The sequence below is a fragment of the Dipodomys spectabilis genome, unplaced genomic scaffold (assembly GCF_019054845.1).
Source record: "Dipodomys spectabilis isolate Male_0828 unplaced genomic scaffold, ASM1905484v1 ptg000158l, whole genome shotgun sequence".
Classification (NCBI taxonomy): Eukaryota; Metazoa; Chordata; class Mammalia; order Rodentia; family Heteromyidae; genus Dipodomys; species Dipodomys spectabilis.
The window spans coordinates 4,905,918-4,926,390 of record NW_024870835.1 but is presented as its reverse complement, the minus strand read 5'-3'; the positions used below and the strand labels follow the sequence as shown (position 1 = coordinate 4,926,390).

General features: G+C 37.5%; 1 protein-coding gene across 1 annotated transcript in view; it reads left to right on the top strand.

Moving 5' to 3' along the window:
- Adamtsl1 (ADAMTS like 1) overlaps nucleotides 1-20,473 on the top strand; it is a 391,483-nt gene that overhangs the window by 153,354 nt on the left and 217,656 nt on the right. The window contains exon 8 of the mRNA XM_042692956.1: nucleotides 19,683-19,794. Coding sequence (XP_042548890.1) covers nucleotides 19,683-19,794 — 112 coding nt within the window. The remainder of the gene's footprint in view (nucleotides 1-19,682; nucleotides 19,795-20,473) is intronic.

The following is a 20,473-nucleotide window of genomic DNA, read 5'->3' as shown; positions in this document are numbered from 1 at the left end:
TGGTACTTATAATTTCCTAATGAAAAAGAGACTTTAGGTCTTGACATGTATTTGGATAGAAGATTTGTTACCCAAGAAATGTTTAATTCAAGTATGTTAAGCTAGCTGTATCATGGACTTTATAATAACATTCTATTTTGAGATATTTCTTGATGTATTATTATTAAAACGTCTTCACCTAATCAGCCAACATATTAGTTAGCCAACATATCATTTTAACTGTTTTTAAACAATAAAGGTTACAAACACTGACTAATATAAGATATTCTCCATAAAAGAGAAATACAGACTGATGATCTATAGACATAGTCAACTAATCATGCATCTAATAGCAAGTTCTATTTTCTCTTGTACTGGCAATAAGACTAACTTGTTTCCTTCTATCAGTGCTTCCCTACTCTTTAAGGTAATATAAAACACATTGCTGGAAGCAACATGCACATTCTATTGGAAAAATGCACACACTGGGGGGACATTTGGGAATCACAATAAAATAAAACATATTTTTTTCCTTCAGTAGGTCAGGAGGACCTGAAGGATTTCAGCTGTAAAGCTGTAAAACTTGTAATGTGTCCAGGACTCCATAAATTTTTTCATCATGGGACCTGGAGCCAGAGGACATTTGATTTAAGCTAAGACTTGATGACCCCATGGCAGCTGGAAATAAGAATACATATAGGAGAACTGTGATAGACACAAAGGTTGGATGGAAGAAGGACAGCCAACTGTCCTTTTTCTCCATCTGCATGGTAGCTCTATTAATACAGTCCAGATGCCAGTCCTATAAACATGAATACGAAGCTACAAACGGTTAGAGGTAGCTCATAATAGAAATGATTCTGTAAGGAGCTAAATTATTTCCGTTAGCAAGAAAATCCAATAAAAAAGTAAAATAATGTGCCTTAATTGTTTGAAATCCTTAGAGTATTGTTGAAATGACCCTTTATAGCATTGTAATTTCCCTCGTGGCCTTGCAAGAGTTAATGCCCATACTGAAAGTATAAGGTTGAATTCCAGTAATAGGATGCACCTTTGAATGGTTCATAGCATTGTTTAATGTGTTTCATCTATCTAGTTGACTCCCGCATATCAACACTTGGGCATCCTACAAGGAAATTGAGCTGAACATATCCAAAATGGAGCTTGTCTAACTCCAGAAACATCCCTTATTTTTTTTATTTCTTATCTCCTAAATAGGGAAAGACACCATCTATCCAAGCAAGTTAGAAACCTTTCATTCACCTGTGATTTCACCTCTCTCATCTGCCTCCAGATACACATTAATTTTTCCAGTTCTTCCTCCACATCATCTCTCATAATTGTCCTTCCTTGTCCATCCTTGCTGCCTGTTACTTTAGGCCTTTGTATTTTCATGCTAAAACTAATACCATGAACTTGTAATTCATTCCCCAGCCTCTGACCCATTATCTATGTTGAATTCACAATAACTTTTCTAAAACCATAAATAGAAATTTCAAATCCTTCAGTTCCTCACTTCTACCACCCATTGCTTTTAGATTAAAATACACACCCGTAGCATAGCACTGCTATTACTATGTTAACCTGAATTCTGTTGGTCCTTTGACTTTGCCATTCCTTTCCATTCAGCTGGATGACTGGCAGGTCCCTCAACACCTTCCTTCTCATAACTCAAAGCCTTTGCTTAATGCACTATTCTCTAACTGGACTGTTCTTCGTCATCTTCTTTTTAACTCTCTCTTCTTTTTAACTTCTGTGCCCTATTCACCAACCTCTGCTTGTTCTTTGGAATTTCTTTCTTCCAGAAGTATTCTGTGATTTGACCATTTATATTACATATCTCTGCTCTGTGCTTCTGGAGGGAAGGACACATCATATTTGTCTTCCTATTTCCCTAAGAAGACTTCACTAAAAGTTAGCAAGTGCAAGCCAGGCACCAGTGGCTCACCCCTGTAGTCCTAGCTACTTAGAAGGCTGAGATCTGAGGATCATGGTTAAACACCAGCCTAGGCAGTAAAGTCGCTGAAACTCTTATCTCAAATTAACCACCAGAAAACTGAAAGTAGTGCTGTGGCTTAAGTGGTAGACCACGTTCCTTGAGCTGAAGAGCTCAGAGACAGCACCCAGGCCCAGAGTTCAAGCCCCACGACTGACACACGCCCCCCCCCCAAAAAAAAGTTACCTAATACTAGATGAATAAAAAAACTTGCTTTTCCTGGACACAAGTTCAAGAACAAATGCCAACATTTCTGTTTTACTAACCAAGAAACAGCTTAAAGGAAGTTGAGTAACTCACCTAAGTTCATACATGTATTAAACCAGGACTAGAAATGACATCCCTTTTCTCCAGACCCAGAATGCATTTCAGTATTTTGTGTTACTTTAAGAGTATATTATTTTCTTCAAATATTTCATTAGCAAACATTAGGAATTAAATATTATTCTAAGACAGATTGTGTAAAATTTTAAATGCATTATGCATTTGAAAATTAGCCAAATAATTTAAGATATTGAATAGATGATTACTGTTTTCCTCCTGAAATTCAGAATAAAATAATGTTTTTTCCAAGAGTTGTTCCCCCAAGAAAATAACTGAGAATAAAATATTGATATTTGACTGTCATTTTTCGTGACTTAGCTGTTAAAATCATATACATAGCATATAATTTTTGCATATAATTTATCTTTTAATATCACTAAAATATGGTCTCTTCTGATAGATTAGATAGATAGATAGATAGATAGATAGATAGATAGACCAGATCTTTTTGTTTTTATAGATTTAAAAGGCAGCATATTTAAGTCTCAAAGCATGTTTTGTTTTTGGTGTTTTTTTTTTAGCAGTACTGAGGCTTCATACTTCCTATGCAAATACTCTACCACTAAACCAAGCCTCTAGCCATCAAACCAATTTCATTAACATGAGTAAGCTTCATTAGAAACACTAAAATCTTTCTTCAATCAGCAATATTCCATTATGTATATACTATGTTTCTCTAATGATTCATTAAAATATTCATGGACACAGATTGCTGTCATGTTGCGGCTACTGGGAATAATGGTAGAATGAACATTGATGTGCAACTGTCTCTACAGTGTGCTAATGAAGGCTTTTTATTATCTTTAAGTACTTACACAAAGGGGTTTCGATTAAGGGTGTGAGCTTGTGAGTGCAGTGTATGTATATCACTGTCACCCTTTCCATCATTCTGCTCCCTCACTCTCAACCTCCTCAATTTATCTAGTTCCATCTTCACATTATGTACACACTGAATATTATGTATGACTGCATTCACCTACCCTTATCTTCCTCTCTTCCTTCATCTTACTACTCTAACCATGACAGCACATGTAGAAACAGGACTTTGGGGTCACTGGTAATTCTACTTTTAAGTTTTTGAGGAAACTACATACAGTTTCTCATAACGGTTGTACCAATTTACATTCTTGGTGTAATAGAAGGGCTTCCTTTTCTCTACATTTTCACCAGTGCTTATATTTTGTCTTTTATTTTGCTTTGTTTTATTTTGGGTGGGTCATAGGGCTTGAACTCTGGGCTTGGGCATTGTCCCTCACCTCTTCAGCTCAAGGTGAGCGCTTTACCACTTGAGCCACTGCAACATTTCCATGTTTCTGGTGGTTTGTTGGAGATGAGCCTCACAGACTTTCCTACCAGGGCTGACTTTGAACCATGATCCTCAGATCTCAGCCTCCTGAGTAGCTAGGATTACAGGTGTGAGCCACCAGCACCCAGCTATTTTGTCTTTCTGTTAATAGTCATTCTAACAGGTCTGAGCTAATGGCTCACTGAAGTTTCAATTGCAGTTCCCTAATGATGTTGAGCATTTTTTCATATACCTGTTGGCCATTTGTTCATCTTCTTTATTCATAAACTGCTTTGTTAAATGGCAACACCTTTGTACAACTACTTAAAAATAATATTTAAAAAATAAAGATAAAAAGAAATGTCAATTCAGATCATTTACCCATTTTAAAATCAAGTCACTTAATATTTCCTATTGAGTTGTGTTCCTTATAAATTTGGGATACTAAGTCCTTATCACATATATGGTTAACCAGTACTTTTTCCCATTCTGTGGGTTATCTTCACTCTTGTTTCTTTGCTGTGCAGAAACTTTTAAGCTTGAGATACCTTATTTTTTCTATTTTTGCATTTGTTGATTTTTATTTTGCTTATTGAGTCATATCTCAAAATTCATTGTCATGAAGTTTTCACAATTTTTTCTAGTACTATTATAACTTCAGTATCTACATTTAAGGTTCTACTTTTTTGTTTTTGTTTTTATATTTTTATTATTATAAAAATTGGGGCTTGGAAGGTGGCTCAGTGGTAGAGTGCTTGCCTTGCCTTGCATGGGTTCGGTTCCTCAGCACCACATAAGCACAAAAAGCCACAAGTGGTGCTGTGGCTCAAGTGGTAGAGCACTAGCCTTGAATTGAAGAACTCAGGGACAACGCCAAGGCCCAGTTGAGGCCCCATGACCAGCAAAAAAAAAAAATTATTTCCCTTGATTCTACCATATTTCAGTTAATACATTTATATATAATTGTGTACCACCCAACATATATACTTAGGGGTTTTTAACTAAATCTAGCTTCCACATATAAGGGAAAACATGGATCTTTTGACTTTCTGGCCCTAACTTGACTTCACTTAACAAATGGTGCTGGCAAAACTGGATATCCACATGCAGAAAGCTGAAACTAGATCTTTATATATCACCCTGCACCAGTATCAATTCAAAATGGACCAAAGACCTCAATATAAGACCAGAAATCATGAAACAACTACAGGAAAAAGAAAGGGAAATGTTAGGGCTCCTGGGCCCTAGTAGAAATTTTCTGATTAAAGATCCAGAAGCACAGCAAATCAAGAAATACTTGATAAACAGGACTGCATCAAACTAAAATGTTATTGCATGGCAATGGACATAGCCAACAAGCAAAGAAGATAGCCTACACAATGGGAGATTTTTGTCAGCTACATTCAAGACAATGGTGTAATATACAAAATATACAGAGAATTTAAAAAATTAAATCCCCCCCCAAAACAACAACCCAATGAATAAATGGATAAATGAGCTAGAGAGATTCTTCTCAGAAGAAGTAAAAATGGCCAATAGACATGAACAAATATTTAACATCTCTGGCCATAAAAGAAATGCAAATCAAAACACCGCTGATATTCCACTTTACTCCAGTTAGAATAGCTATTATCAAAAATAAATAAATAAATAAATAAATAAAATAGATGATGGCGAGTATGTCTTCAAAAAGGAACCCTAATACACTATTGGTGGGAATATACATTTGTTCAACCATTCTGGAAAGCACTGTGGAGGTTCCTTCAAAAATTAGCCATAGAACTACCCTATGATCCAGTAGTTCCACTCATGGGTATTACCCAAAAGAATTACAAAGCAGGATACAGTAAATCCACAAGCACAGCCATGTTTATTATAGCACTATTCAACATAGCCAAGGTATGGAATCAGCCTAAACTGTCTCAATAGATGAATGGATCAAGAGAATGTGATATATATATGTATATATATATATATATATATATATATATACGTACAAGGGGAATTTTACTCATCCATTAGAAAGAATGATATTGTACCATTTGTAAAGAATTGGAAAGGCTTGGAAAAATTATATTAAGTAAGCCAGACCCAGAGAGACAAAGAATCCATGTTTTCCCTACTTTTTTGTATAATGTGAGTTGATTTTTATGTGAAGTGTGACGTACACATCTAATTTCATTCTTCTGCTATGTATGAAATTTTATTCCCAACATACCATTTATGGTTCTTTTTAAGGAAAAGACACTTTTTGAACAAACAAGAGATTTTTTTTCTCACAGTGAAGTAATTGTTATCTAATGCCACCGGTTCCAAAATAATGTCTTGGTACCTCCTTTTCTGACCATCTTTAAAACTAGACTAAATTCTTGTCCTGCTTCCTAAACAAGCATTTCATCCAAAAATGTAAACTTGATACATTGGCTGTACTTACATTTTTGGCAGTGCTAGGATGATGTGCTAGAATAGGTAAGCACTCTGGAATTCAATATGTTCTGCTGCTTACTTGATGTGTGAGCATTAGTGCATTACTTCACCTCCTCGAGCCTGTTTACTTGGATATAAAATGGTAAGATAACAGCCTCATTCAAGTTAGAGCCCTTGTGAGAGACTAAATGAGATAATGTGTACAAAAATACACAAAATCAGATTACTTCCTTCTGTCCATTTGAAAAGCCTTAACTTTCAGTCAGATCACTCACAGTGTTCTCTCTCCATAATAGCAGGCAGCTACTTCTCAAGGATGGTTGGAGGATGATCAATTTATAACTAATGTGCCCAGGTTTAGTCATTAGAATAAAGGGAAGCAAAAGCTGACTGATGGTGACACCTGCTAATATGTTGATTATTATGAGTGATCTGGCTGCCTGCTGGATGACTGGTTGGCTAAGGAAGCTCTTTCTCCCTTACCATATCATGTCATTTTTGTTCTGAAGTTCAATGACTTTTCATACAGAAGGGATCTTTGTCAAGAATAGATCCATCCCAATAGGAGAAACCCTAGGTCTCCTTGGCACAGGCTGAACTTTTCTTAAAAGAGACCAAGAAACAACAAATCAAAGAAAGGTTGGACAAATGGGATTGCATTTAATTGCAGAGCTTCTGCATGGCAAAGGACATAGCTAGCAAGAACAATAGAAAGCCCACGGATTGGGGGAAGATATTCATTAGCCATACAACAGTCAAGGGTCTCATATCTAAAATATACCTAGAACTCAAAAAATTAAATCCTCCAACAAGAAATCCTCAAAGAAACAACTGCCCAATAAATAACTGGGCTAAAGACTTAAAGAGAAACTTCTCTGAAGAGGAAAGAAGGATGGCCAATAGACACATGAAGAAAAATGCTCAACCTCCCCAGTTATAAAAGAAATGCAAATCAAAACAACATTGAGATACCACCTTACCCCAGTTAGAATGGCTATAATCAAGAACTCTAATAACAACAGATGCTGGAGGGGATATGGACAGAAGGGAACCATACTGCATAGTTGGTGAGAGTGTAAACTTGTTTAACCACTTTGGAAAGTAGTATGGAGGTTCCTCAAAAGACTCCACATAGAGCTCCCCTATGACCCAGCAATCCCACTTTTGGGCATTTACCCAAATGATCACAAACAAGACCATACTAAAGCTACCAGCACAGCTATGTTTATTGCAGGGTTATTTACCACAGTTAAGATATGGAACCAACCCAGATGCCCCTCAGTAGATGAATGGATCAAGAAAATGTGTTATATATACACAATGAAATTCTATGCCTCCATCAGAAAGAATGACATTGCCTCATTTGTTAGGAAATGGAAAGGCTTGGAAAAATTATATTAAGTGAAGTAAGCCAGGAGCAAAGAAACATAGGTCCCATGGTTTTCCTTATTTGGAATAACTAGTATATGTCTGAGACAAGCAGAAAAGGTCAGATAAGTTGATGTTAAGTGCAATGAACCCTAAGATAAGGACTCAAATGGCTTTCTTTCTTGCCATTATTTCTAACACATTTATAAGATGATTTCTTTGTTGCTTTGTATGTCCCTCCCCCACGGTATAACCCCTGTTTTCACTGTATTTGATGTTGGTATAATTCATGGAGGGAAAGGGAAAAAACATATTGTTTAAATAGGGATAGAGGTGGACCCATTGCAATAATGAGATGTACAAGATGTATGTCAAAAACGAACTTTACAACTTTGGGGGGAAGGGGGTAGGTGGGGCCGCGTGGCAGGGGGTGGGGGAGATGGGAAGGGATAATAAGGGGAAACAAAGGAGAAGGCAACAATGCTTGATAGGAAATGTACTCATTACCTTGCCCATGTAATTGTAACCCCTCTGTATAGTATTTTCACAATAAAAGAAATAGCAAACAAACATGTAAAACATATGAAAAAAAAAAGAATAGATCCATCCTAAGGCATGCACTGGTGGTTCACGCCTGTAATCCTAGCTACTCAGGAGGCTGAGACCTGAGAATCACAGTTCAAAGCCAGCCCAGTGATTCAATGTACGTTAAATTTTTATAGTTAAATAATTTGTTTAGAAAGATTAGTGTCGTTTCAATTTTTTCATCTAAGTAGCATTACAAAACTGCCAAATATACATAAAATCTACTTTTTAAAATTGTGATATACCTGATGTTTTGAAATGTGTACATTGTGAAATAGATTTAAGTTGGTAATAAATGTGTTGCATCATATAATTATCGTTTCAGTGGTGATAGCATCACAAAAGCATCCATTTGTTAGTATCCTAAGAGACTAGAATGTTCATGATTTATACCTGCATCTGTTAGAGTGTTAAACAATGATGAAGTCCTTATATTTGTTTCTGGACAGCCTTAAGCACAACTGTGTACATAATAATTTAGCATCACAAAGTTATTTTTATTATGACGGAAATGATGAGGAGGAATCTAGAGAGAAATAACATAAACAAAATAATGAATTCAATTCATCCAGTAAATTCATAAAACTTCCATATGCACATAAGCTTTTTAAAGGAAATATTTGATACATAGGGTAGATGAGCCATTATTGCACATGATGTCTGCCTCTCCTAGTTTACAATGTCATTTGGAAAATAAAACAGGGGATAGAGAAGTTTGAAAGAATGATTTATGTAATTGAGCCCTAAAATTTAAAGACAGATAGTAAAAGCTATAGATATTCTCTATGAGCTAATCTGATTAAGAAAATATTTTTGAGTGATTGTGGACAAGCCATGTGAATCCTAGTAGGATTGATATAATTAGTCATTTTTCTCCCTGGAGGCTGAACTTCCTTGCCTACCTTTCATAAGATCACATTGGTTTTACCCTGCCATTGAGCCTGTTCTAGTTAACCATTGTCACAGGAGGGAAATCATTGTCTTAAGTGTCATGAAGAAAAATTTGAATTAAATCATAGGAAAGCAAAGTAGTCATTTTGTTTGTTTGTTTGTTTTGGGTTTTTTTTTTGCCAGTCGTGGGGCCTGAACTCTTGGCCTAGGTGCCGTCCCTCAGTTCTTCAGCTCAAGGCTAGTGCTCTACTATTTGAGCCACAGCGCCACTTCCAGCTTTTTCTGCTTATGTGGTGCTGAGGAATCAAACCCAGGGCCTCATGCATGCAGAACAAGCACTCTACCATTGAGCCACCTTCTCAGCCCAGTGTTCATTTTCTTACTCAGCTTTTATACAGTCATTCTCTATATAAATAATCCTCATTTGTGCTAATAGATTCTAGATATCTGTATCCTTAGATCTAGACCTGAGATCCTTAGAAAATGTTGCATTTCTCAATAGGTTTTCCACATTGTTTCACCAATCACACAGCTAGTTTTCAGATATAGAGCCAGAAAGCTGTCCCCTTACTTTTCTTAGTACTGAGAGTTATAGAGTTTTCCACATTGTTTCACCAATCACACAGCTAGTTTTCAGATATAGAGCCAGAAAGCTGTCCCCTTACTTTTCTTAGTACTGAGAGTTATAGATTCCTGCACAGTACTATTTCCCTGATTCTACTCTAACCTTTTGTTTACTGGCCCTCTTTCTATATCTGAGCACTAGACAAGTCTCTCTAGACTCTGGTTTGCTCTGTCTACAGAACTGTCTTTCTGGCCCATCTTTTCCAGTACACTTACATCTGTTGTTCCAAGAGAGACAACTCTGATTTGTGGTTCTACTGCCCTGGGTTATGGGCAACTATAACCATAACAAACCCCTCCTCATGCACTTTGAGCTAGGGATCTATGGAATGAGATGCAGTGTCTTCCAAACTGAGGCCAGATGACCTTAGAAGTACTAGAAATCTCTATAAGAAATCTACAGGTAGTTGATTGTAGTCAATTTTTATTACTTTTATTGAACAATTAGGATTATTTACTATCCCTAATCTTACTCATCATTTTCAACTGCTGAAATTATCAGGTATTTCCAAATGGGATGATTGAATCTGTTTCATGCCAGTATAAACCAGTCTGTTTTATAGCCCATTCCCCTACACTTTCTTGTTTCTTTTTTTCAGTACTTGATATGTAGATCAGATGGACTATTGCACATATCTGCCTCTCCTACTTTACAATGTCATTTGAGAAATAAAATATGAGATACGGAAGTTTGACATAACAGTGCATGTAAATGAGCATGATAATTAAAAGGACAGATAGTAAAAGCTACCGATTATCTTTTTATCTTTCCATATATATTTTTATTGTAAAAAATACTGTACAGAGGGGTTACAATTACATGAGTAGTATAATGTGTACATTTCCTATTGAGCATTGTTACCTCCTCCTTTGTTTTTCCCCTACCATCTATTCCTACCCCACCTCCCCAAATCCTCCCTCCCCCCCAAAAAAATTGCAAAGTTCATTTTCAACGTAGTGTCTTGAACATCTCATTGTTACAATGGGTCAACCTGTATCCTTATTTAAGCATTTTGTTATATACCTTCCCCTACCCAAATTATAAAAATGTATATAAAAGGTGCAGGACACCGGAATCAGATACAGTGAAAACAGGTTATACCATGGGGGAAGAACATACAAAAGAAACAAGAGAATCACATAGTGCATTATAAGTATGTTAAAAACAATAGCAAGAAAGAAAAAAACTACTTGTGTCCCTGTCTTGGGGTTCATTTCACTTAACATCATCTTATGTGGTCATATGTACATAGCTTTTGAACTTTTTTGCGTACCCTATACGTGTACTAGTTATTGCAAATAAGGGAAACCATGGCACCTATGTTTCTTTAGGCCTGGCTTATTTCACTTAATATAATTTTTTCAAAGTTTTCCCATTTCCTAACTAGGCGATGTCATTCTTTCTGATGGAGGCATAGAATTTCATTTTATATATATACATATATATATATACACATATATATGTGTATATATATAAAATGAAATATATATGTATATATACATATATACATGTATATACATATATGTATATACATATATATATATAAATATCACATTTTCTTGATCTATTCATCTACTGAGGGGCATCTGGGTTGGTTCTATATCTTAGCTATGGTGAATCATACTGCAATAAACATGGTTGTGCTGGTAGCTTTGGTATAACCTTGTTTGTGACCATTTGGGCAAATGCCCAAAAGAGAGATTGCTGGATAAATAGGGGAGCTCTATGTGGAATCTTTTGAGGAACCTCCATACTGCTTTCCAAAGTGGTTGAACAAGTTTATACTCCAACCAACAATGTAGTAGGGTTCCCTTTTGGCCACATCCCCTCCAGCATAGTTTGTTACTAGATTTCTTTCTTCCTTCCTTCCTTCCTTCCTTCCTTTCTTTTTTTTTTTTTTTTTGTTGGTCGTGGGGCTTGAACTCTGGCCTTGGGGGCTGTCCCTGCATTCTTTAGCTCAAGGCGAGTGCTCTACCGCTTGAGCCACAGTGCCACTTCCGGTTTTCTAGTGGTTTATTGAATATAAATGTCTCACCGACTCGCCTGCCTGGGCTGGCTTTGAACCACAATCTTGAGATCTCAGCCTCCTGTGTAGCTAGGTCTTATATTTCTTTCTTTTTTTTATTATTTTTTTGTTATTGTGAAAATACCATACAGAGAGGTTACACATACATGGGCAAGGTAATGAGTACATTTTTTTTATTGTGAAAATACTGTACAGAGGGGTTACAATTACATGGGCAAGATAATGAGTACATTTCTTTTTTTTATTATTGTGAAAATACTGTACAGCGGGGTTACAATTACATGGGCAAGCATTGTAGCCTCCTCCTTTGTTTCCCCTTCCCATCCCTTCCCATCCTCCCCCTGGCCCCCTAATCATCCTCCCCTCCCCCTCCCCCCCCCCCCCCCCCCCCCGCCCCTCACCACCCACTGGTAGTTCAACAATGTGTTGTTTAGCCTCCATGTGTTACAGGATTTCCTTTGGTGGCTTTTGATGTTGAGTTCTATCTTTGTCTTCTGAGAGAATGCAGAGTGTAATTTCAGTGTTTCTGAATTTGGACAAATTTGCTTTGTGACTTAAAATGTGCCCAATTTGGAGAATGTTCTGTGTGCTGCTGAGAACGTGTATTCTGATGCTGCTAGATGAAATATTAGGTAGATGTCTTTTATGTCTAGTTGATCTATGAAGTTGTTTAGGGTTGAGGTTTCTCTGTTGAGTTTTTGCTGAGTTGACCTATCCAGCAGGGATACTGATGTGTTAAATTCCCCAACAATTAATGTCTTTGGATCAATGTGAGATTTTAGGGAAAGTAGTGTTTCTTGGATAAATTTGGGTGCTCCATTATTTGGTGAATAGGTATGTAGAATTGTAATATCCTCCTGAAGGACAGATTCCTAAATTATTATGTAATGACCTTCTTTATCTCGCTAATTTTAATTTGAAGTCTATTTTATTTGATAGTAGTACTGCAACTCCCACCTGTTCATAGGGGCCATTTGCTTAATAGATTTTATACCAGCCTTTCACTTACAGAATATGTTTGTTTTTGTCAGCAAGGTGTGTCTCTTGAAGGCAGCAGATAGATCCAAATAGACAGTCTATGTTGCTTAATTGTACAGTTAAGTCCATTAATATTGAGAGTAAGGACTGAGAGGTGTAGTTCCTGCCATGTCATCCACCTTCTTAGGGGCTGTTCTAACTGGGTTTTTCCTATGCTTCTTGTATTCTGTTTGGGGGCTGTCTCTTGGCCTTTATTGTGCTCTTGTTGGTTTTCTAGGTGTAAAACATCTTTAAGTACCTTTTGTAGGGATGGTTTGGTGGAGATATATTGTTTCAATTTTTCTTTGCTGTGGAAGGTTTTTATTTGACCTTCAATTATGAAGGAGGGTTATGCTAGGTACAGTAGTCTTGGCTGATAGTTGTTTGTCTTTAGGGCATGGCATATATCATTCCAGGCTCTTCTTGCTTTAATTGTATCTGCTGAAAAATCTTAAGTTATTCTGATTGGTTTTCTTTTATAGGTAATTGATCTTTTCTCTTTGACAGCTTTAAGGATCCTTTCTTTGGTCTGAATTGATCCTGTGTGCATTATAATGTGATGGTGATTTGTCCTGTTCTGTTCTGGTCTATTTGGGGTTCTAAAGGCTTCTTGTATCTGAATAGGGCTATCTTTTTGCATGTCTGGTAAGTTATCTGCTAGGATCCTGTTAAATAAATTTCCTAGACTGTTAGCTTCTGTCTCTAGGTGCTGCTCTACACCTAGGTGCTCCTCTACACCCACAAATTAAGCTGTCTGATGACATCTTCTAGATGTTGAATAGATCTAGCATATTTCTTTGATTTGTCTTGAATAGTTGTCTATTCTTTCTCTATAATATCTGGGCTGTCTTCAGTCCCAGAGATTAACTCTTCTGCATGATCTAACCTACTGTCAAGGCTTTCTACTTTGTTTTCTATTTCTTTTCTTTCTAATTGGTCAAATTTGATGGCTTAAAATTCTTTGTTGCTTTGTTTTAGATCTTGTATGGACTTCTTCCTTAATTTGGTTTTCAGTGTACATTCTCAGATCCTTTAGTTGATTGGTTATAGTTTCATTGGACTCCCTTTTCTTCTGTTGGGCTTCATTCAGCATTCCCTTTGTGGCCTCCCTAAATTCTTCCAGCTGTTTGTTTGTCTGATTCCATGAATGCCTCAATTTATCTTTGTTTATTCTTATCCCCACTCATGCAATTCCTCTTTTAATCTTAGATTAGTCTCATTATGCTCCCAATATTCCTGTATTAATCTTTGGTTAGCCTCATCACGCTCATGCATTTCCCTATCATGCTCACAGTGAGACCTTTGCAGGCTTTCAAACTTTTCATTCATCATGTTTACCAGTAGGATTTGTAGAGCATTTTGGGAACCCTCGTTGAGTTATTCATTGACTGCTCTGATGCCTGGTTATCATGAGCAGGAGTTGAAATACCTAGACTTGCCATATTTCTTGTGTTTCTGCTTATTCTGCCCATTTGGGTTTATAGCCAAACCAATTCTGAGCTAGAACACTGTTTTAAGGCAAGTATCAAGCAGAGCCCTGTAGTTGCACAGATTGTTTGATCCAGTCAAAATGGGTACAGTGCAGTCTAGTTCAACAGATACAATCTAGTTCAACAACAAACAGCTAGGGAATCAATGGACTAAGAAAATCAAGTAAGGGGTCAACAGACCAGAAATTAATAGGTTTAGGGAGAACTGTGAGGAGAAAATAAGATTGGAGGAAGTAGGGAGGCAAAGCGAGAGAGCAATTCAGAGAAAGGGCAGGGATAGCAAGAAAGGAAAAGATAGATAAAGAAAAAGAAGGGATTAAAAAATTAAAACTTTAAAATGAAACACTTAAAAATTATATAATTACAAAGAAATAATTCTACAACTAATGTAGTTAAGGCTGAGAGTTTGACCTGTGATATCTGAATTAAGTATGTACACAATGAAGGATAAAGTCTAATAGAAGACAGGTAAATATCTGGGGGGTGAACAGAACAGCTATTAAGTAATGCAAAAGAAAAAATACCCTAAATGGGCCAGAAGGGAAAAGAGTATAAAGAAAATATTAAAAAAAATAAACATAAAAAAGAAATAATATCCACAATGACAAAAAAAACCTAAAATAAAAATGAGAAAAATAGATAGTTTAAACTAAAAGAAAAAAGTTCTTCAGGAAAAAAAAAAATTGGAGGGAGGACGGCAGGGGTGGTTCTTGGTTCTTCCCTGTGTCTGTAGCCAGTCTCTTGGTGGTGGAGTCTCTCGTTTGCTTGTGGTGTTTGGTTGTCCTGTGGCTTGGTTGGTTTCTTAAATCAGATTGTTTCAGCAGGCTGATGGAAGCTCTTTTTTTTTTATGTCCCCCTCCTAGGCTAGTTCAGTGGGAGGGTGATCTACTTTGAGAATCACAAAAGAGCAAGGTGGCTGTTTCCTCTAGCTTGGAGTTGCTGTGAGGGTTGCTAGGTTGTAGGTTGGGCTGTGGCCTGTCCGCTATCAGTAGCTTTACCCTGATGGGCTAGCTCCTGAGACACTCAATCATCCCAGTCTGGAGCCAATCTCAGAATTTATGTGTACCAAGTTTCCAATTGCTCAAGGGCTGGAGTTGCTTCCAGTGCAGCAGCTGGGTAGTCTAGTCTCTGGCTCTGTTTACCCACTAAGGAGAGTCTGCCCCACCTTAGTTTAAGCTGCCTCTGCTTGGGAGAGGCAACTCTCCCCAGGGGTGAAGCTGAGCCCTGCCACAGGTCAAATCATGGTAGCTATTCTGGCTGGGTCTGTGTCAGTATCAAAGATGGAGTTTTTCTCTGGTGGTGGGGGATGGGCTACCTTCCCACTGCTGCTCAGTGAAAAGGAGTGAGGATGTCTTGTAGTACTCACACCTATCCCTCTGTTTCTGGGTCATTCCCATCTATGGTCTGTGACTGACTGTGGTTGGCTGAATGAAGATTTCCAATCCTATTGGTTCTTGCTTGCGGTGAGTAGAATCTGCTCTGGCGCCTTTGTCCCGGGCACTCTGTGACTAAGATGGCGGCAGCTGCTGCTACTGCATCTAACCAGGGTTGCTTGGATCTATATCCTTAACTAAGCTACCTGAGTTTTTCCTCTCTGGCCAAACTCTGTACTATGATAACACACTTGGTGTGTCTCTCTAGCTTTAGATTTTCCACTGGAATACTAATACTGGTTTCTACAGGAGAGCTTGCTTAGCCCCCAGCTTCTCCTCCACCATCTTCCTTTCTTCACAGATTATCTTTTTGCATGATAATAGACAGGTGAAGATTGTTTGTAAAGATTTTGCTGCTTTTCATGAAATTCATTAGTTGATTGAAATAATAAGTAACATCTTAAAGGAAAACTGACAGATATATATAAAAAGATGATAAAGATTCTAAGAATTTATCATAGCTAATAGTTTCTGATTCCAAAAGTACTTGAGAGGATCCTAATCAATATAATTTTTGGGGTCATTTTGCATGCATGCATTCACTTATTTAGCATTGTTTGGACACCAGCTGTGTGCCAAACTTTGGAATTGATGCCAAAGAAAGGATGAAGAGCAAAACAAAAATGGTAACTGCCTCCAAGGAGTTGACAGAATGTTGAGAAGGGTAATGAAAACAATTTTACCCACACTTTTCCAAGACACATAGTGCTGTAAGGCGGATTTGATTGCTATTGCATGTGTTTGAAAGTTCAGACAAAAGCAATAATAATGTTTTCATAGCAGTTTTGAGGATATAGTATCACTATCAATAGCTAAAAGAGCCTCAAATAAGTATGTATCTGAGATATTTAAGAAGAGTATTTTTTTAAAAAGTCATAACTCCCTGTTTTCCATCTGATTCTTTCTCTAAGCAGGCACATTGACTTACTTGCACCGTGTCCTAGCATCCCAAGGTATGACAGCCCAATGTCCTGGAGGACTGTCACCAAGGCAGACCTCAGAGATGCATACTAGTGGGTTGCCTATGGCTCACCTTTTGCTCACCTGTCCTCATCAGAACAATGGCTGAACTGTGGCCGTGATGATTTAGGGAGACTCTGAATGCAAACATCCTGAGATGCCTATTTAGGACAGTATAAAGACATTTAGTTTGCCAACACCCAGAAGTTTGTACACTGCCCTATTCTCAATAGAGAAGAGAAAGATGATGCTGGGTGTCAGTGGCTCATACCCGTAATCCTAGCTACTCAAGAGCCTGAGATCCGAGGATTAAGGTTCAAAGCCAGTCTGGGGCAGGAAAGTCTGTGAGACACTTATCTACAATAAACCACTCAGAAAACTGCAAGGGGCGCTGTGGCTCAAGTGGTAAAGTGCTCATCTTGAACTGAAGAGTTGAGGGTCAGCCCCCAGGCCCAGAGTTTAAGCCCCATGACTGACAAAAAAAAAAAAAAGAGCGAAAAAGATGCTTGCACAGTCCTTTATGTGCTTAATTTTTTTCCTATGTTTGCTTTGAATTTATAGAGAATCAGTTCTCAACGTAACCACATACACACACACACACACACACACACACACACACACACACACACACACCACTTCCCCTCCAGTTCTGCCATGACAGTGCAATCAGTTGCTCTGGAGAGGGATCAGTTTTAGTTTTCTTTTTACCCTCTTTCCCCCATTGCTGGGGATCAAACCCAAGCCTTTGTACATGCTACATAAGCACTCTACCACTGATTTCTACCTCCCTTCTTGTTTACTTTTAGTTTTAGAAGTCATTATATTGAATTGCAAGCACTGAAATGTTGTAATTAGAGGAAGAAGAGCTTGGTTCTGAACATTCTTTATTCTTATTAGCATAGGAGGTCAAAATTACATATACCAGATGTGTTCAGCTCCCTACACCAACAATCTAAGGTGTCATACTGAAGTTTTCTACATGCTCTTGAGAACTGGCACGTGGTATTTGAGGATTTAGGGTTTAGGGAGCCACAGAGCTAATAATAACAAGGACTGAGCCATCTGGAATGCAGCAAACTACAGGTCAGGAACATGGCTACCTCGTTTATCTCCATGTGCACCAGTTAGCCCATCAAAGAAAGACATCAGAGTAGCCTTATCTTTCTTTAAAAAAATAAGCATTTTTTCTACTTTAAAATGAGAATTAAGATGGTCTTAAGACAGGTACAAGGATACAAATAACCGTAAGTGCATTTGTCATCACAACCCCATGGTGGTTGCCTGGTACTGTGAAGACAGCTTGAGAGACACATCAAAAGCTCCTCATCCATCATCCATTCCTTCCTTCTAGAGCATGAGCATGAGATGCTTCCACTGGTCATTTCTAAGAAGCTGAGAAAAAGATTTGCTTTAAGTAGACCCAAAGACAAAGCTGATATGATGCAGATACCCCAGAATAAGGCTTCCTATGTGATGTCTCATCTTCCTCACTTTGGCCTTAAATAGCTATAATTTCTTCCCTCATATTCTCAGTTTTTAACATTCTAAAAACAGAATCTTGCCCCCATAGCAAAAAAAAAAAAGACCTTTGTTTAGGTCTTCTCATTTTTTTCTGGGAAGTGGAGTTAAAGTGAGACTCCTCCTCTAGTCATTTTCTAGTATGAAAAATCACACAACTCCAGAAGGTGAAGGGCTTTTGTGAGCTTCAAAATATATTTTCCCCAAAGATAATTATTATAGCTACATCCCTAAGCCAGCAATTAGGTATCCTTGTATCTGACACTTAGCACTGAGAAATACTAATCTGCAATAATGCTCCCCTTTTGTGAAAGACGTATATTGCTTCAGCTGTTTTTGTTTTAAAGGAAGGAATTGTATCAGTGTTTATTCTAATTAAAAAAGGCCTAAGGGCTCCATGGATCAGAGCCCTAGTGCCATATCAGATAAAGTATAGATCCCCACCCCCACTTCTCCCCAGCTCTCCCAGACTTTTCTGAGAAAATTTTTATTTTCCTAGTTATATTCCAAAAACAGATCTAGATTTGGGACTTACCAGTTGTTGTTGTTATTTTCATCCTGTTTATTTAGTATGCCCATTCCCCCTGTATTTTTTGTGTTTAGGATCCATTTCTTGAGATTAATAGTTGAGGAATGAGATTATCTTTAAAATAATCTAAGGCCAAAGCAATCAGTGTTCATTGGGAAGAGTTTAAAACAAAGACTGGGGGGGGAGGGGGTCAGGGGTGTGACCCAAGTGGTAGAATTCAATCCCCAGTGGGTGGAGGGATTACTTCAGCTGAGAATTCAGTTGGACTCTGAAACTTTTCTAATTATTACTCTGTAGTTACAATAAGAAGTGATCTTCTCAATTGTTTTTAAACTCTTTTTACATAATAATTAGTCTAAACCTTACCCAGTAGTCTAAATATTAAGTAAGACATTGTGCCTTCACGAAATACTGAGATGCCTCTTGAAATTAATTGTTCCATTAGATACTTTTTTCTTTTCTTTCAGTTTGAGTATCTTTCTCAACCTGGTACTTTTCCAAACCATTGGAAAATTATTTTCTCATATTTCCCCTTTTAAAAAATAGGTGTTGTAATTTCCATAAACACCAGTTTTATTTGAAAGTAATTGCCTGTATAATACAAGTTGGCAACTTTTAAAGTTTGGTTCTTGGTCTTTCTGCATTGGAATTGCCTAGATGTCTGGTCCTGAGCCCAGGAATTCACATTTTAGTGAGCTTCCAAGTAGTAATTTTGCACATTCAGATATATGAATTACAAAATTGAGCTTTCATACATTTCTGAATGCAAAAGGCAAAGCTGTTTAATTCCTGCGCAATTTTTCTTGTTTTAATTAACCACTGACAGTATCCTTCAATTTTAGCAATATATGGAATTTATAATTTTCATAGAAGAATTGTCTATCTCTGTGCATATAGACTCAGAAAAAAAAGACCCACATAATGTTATCTTCTATGCCAGAGAGATTGGACATACAGGAAGATAAGGAACGAGCATGGTGGTTTGGGTAAGATAATGGTAGAATCATACTGAATATATCCATCTGTTCCATGACAGAAGAGCTGGGAAGGTAAGAATGGTGAGGCAGCTGCAAGGACCATGACCAGTTCCTGGTACGATGAGAGATACTGCCATTGCCCTTGCTGATGCAGCCCCTCACACAGGCCAGACCCTTAGTAGCACCATGCAGAGACCCAGAAAATCCTACCCTGTCACCAGAGTCCTTTAACTTTCCTGTTGTCTTTTACAGATCCATGACTCAGGGCCCGCAGACAGCACAGTCCAGTTCATCTTCTATCAGCCTATCATCCATCGATGGAGAGAGACAGATTTCTTTCCTTGCTCAGCAACCTGTGGAGGAGGTAATGGTGATTCCTTAGCATAGAAGCTGTAAGTTTCTTCAAGGAAAGCTAGGCTTTATGAGAATGAAATGACTTCAGCATGGAGGAAGTGGGTGCTGTGATAGATCCCATCCCTTCTAAATGGAGCCAAATCCTGAGGCCTCCTGTAGGGCAGTGGAGATGCCCCAGAAATTTTTCTGTAGTCTCATTAGGAGACTTTCCTTCATTTCATGAAAAGCCAGGAATAATAATCTCATCATTTGGCAACAGCATTGTCCTGAGGCACTACTTCCATTCATTTAAGAATAAACTGCTATGGTTGAGGTGAAGTCATGAAGAGTGTTTGTCAGACTTAATTAGAGGAAATACTTTTCTACCAGAAAAAAACGACCCCATTGTAGACTAAAACTCAGATTTTTTCATCTATACTTCATTATTCATGCATGAATTTGCTTAGAAATCAATTAAAAGGCATCTCTTCGAAAGAGTCACAAAATGAATTTCTGTCTTCATTCTTTCCATCTGTATTATGGGACAGCATTTTGTGTTTCTGGAAAAGGTTTCTAGTTCCAATTCTCTGCTCTTCATAATTATAATGGTTATATATATAATATATATATATAATATATATATACAAAAGCAATATATAATATTGCTTTGAGCTGTTTTAAAATTATTTATTTATTTACTTATAGCAGAT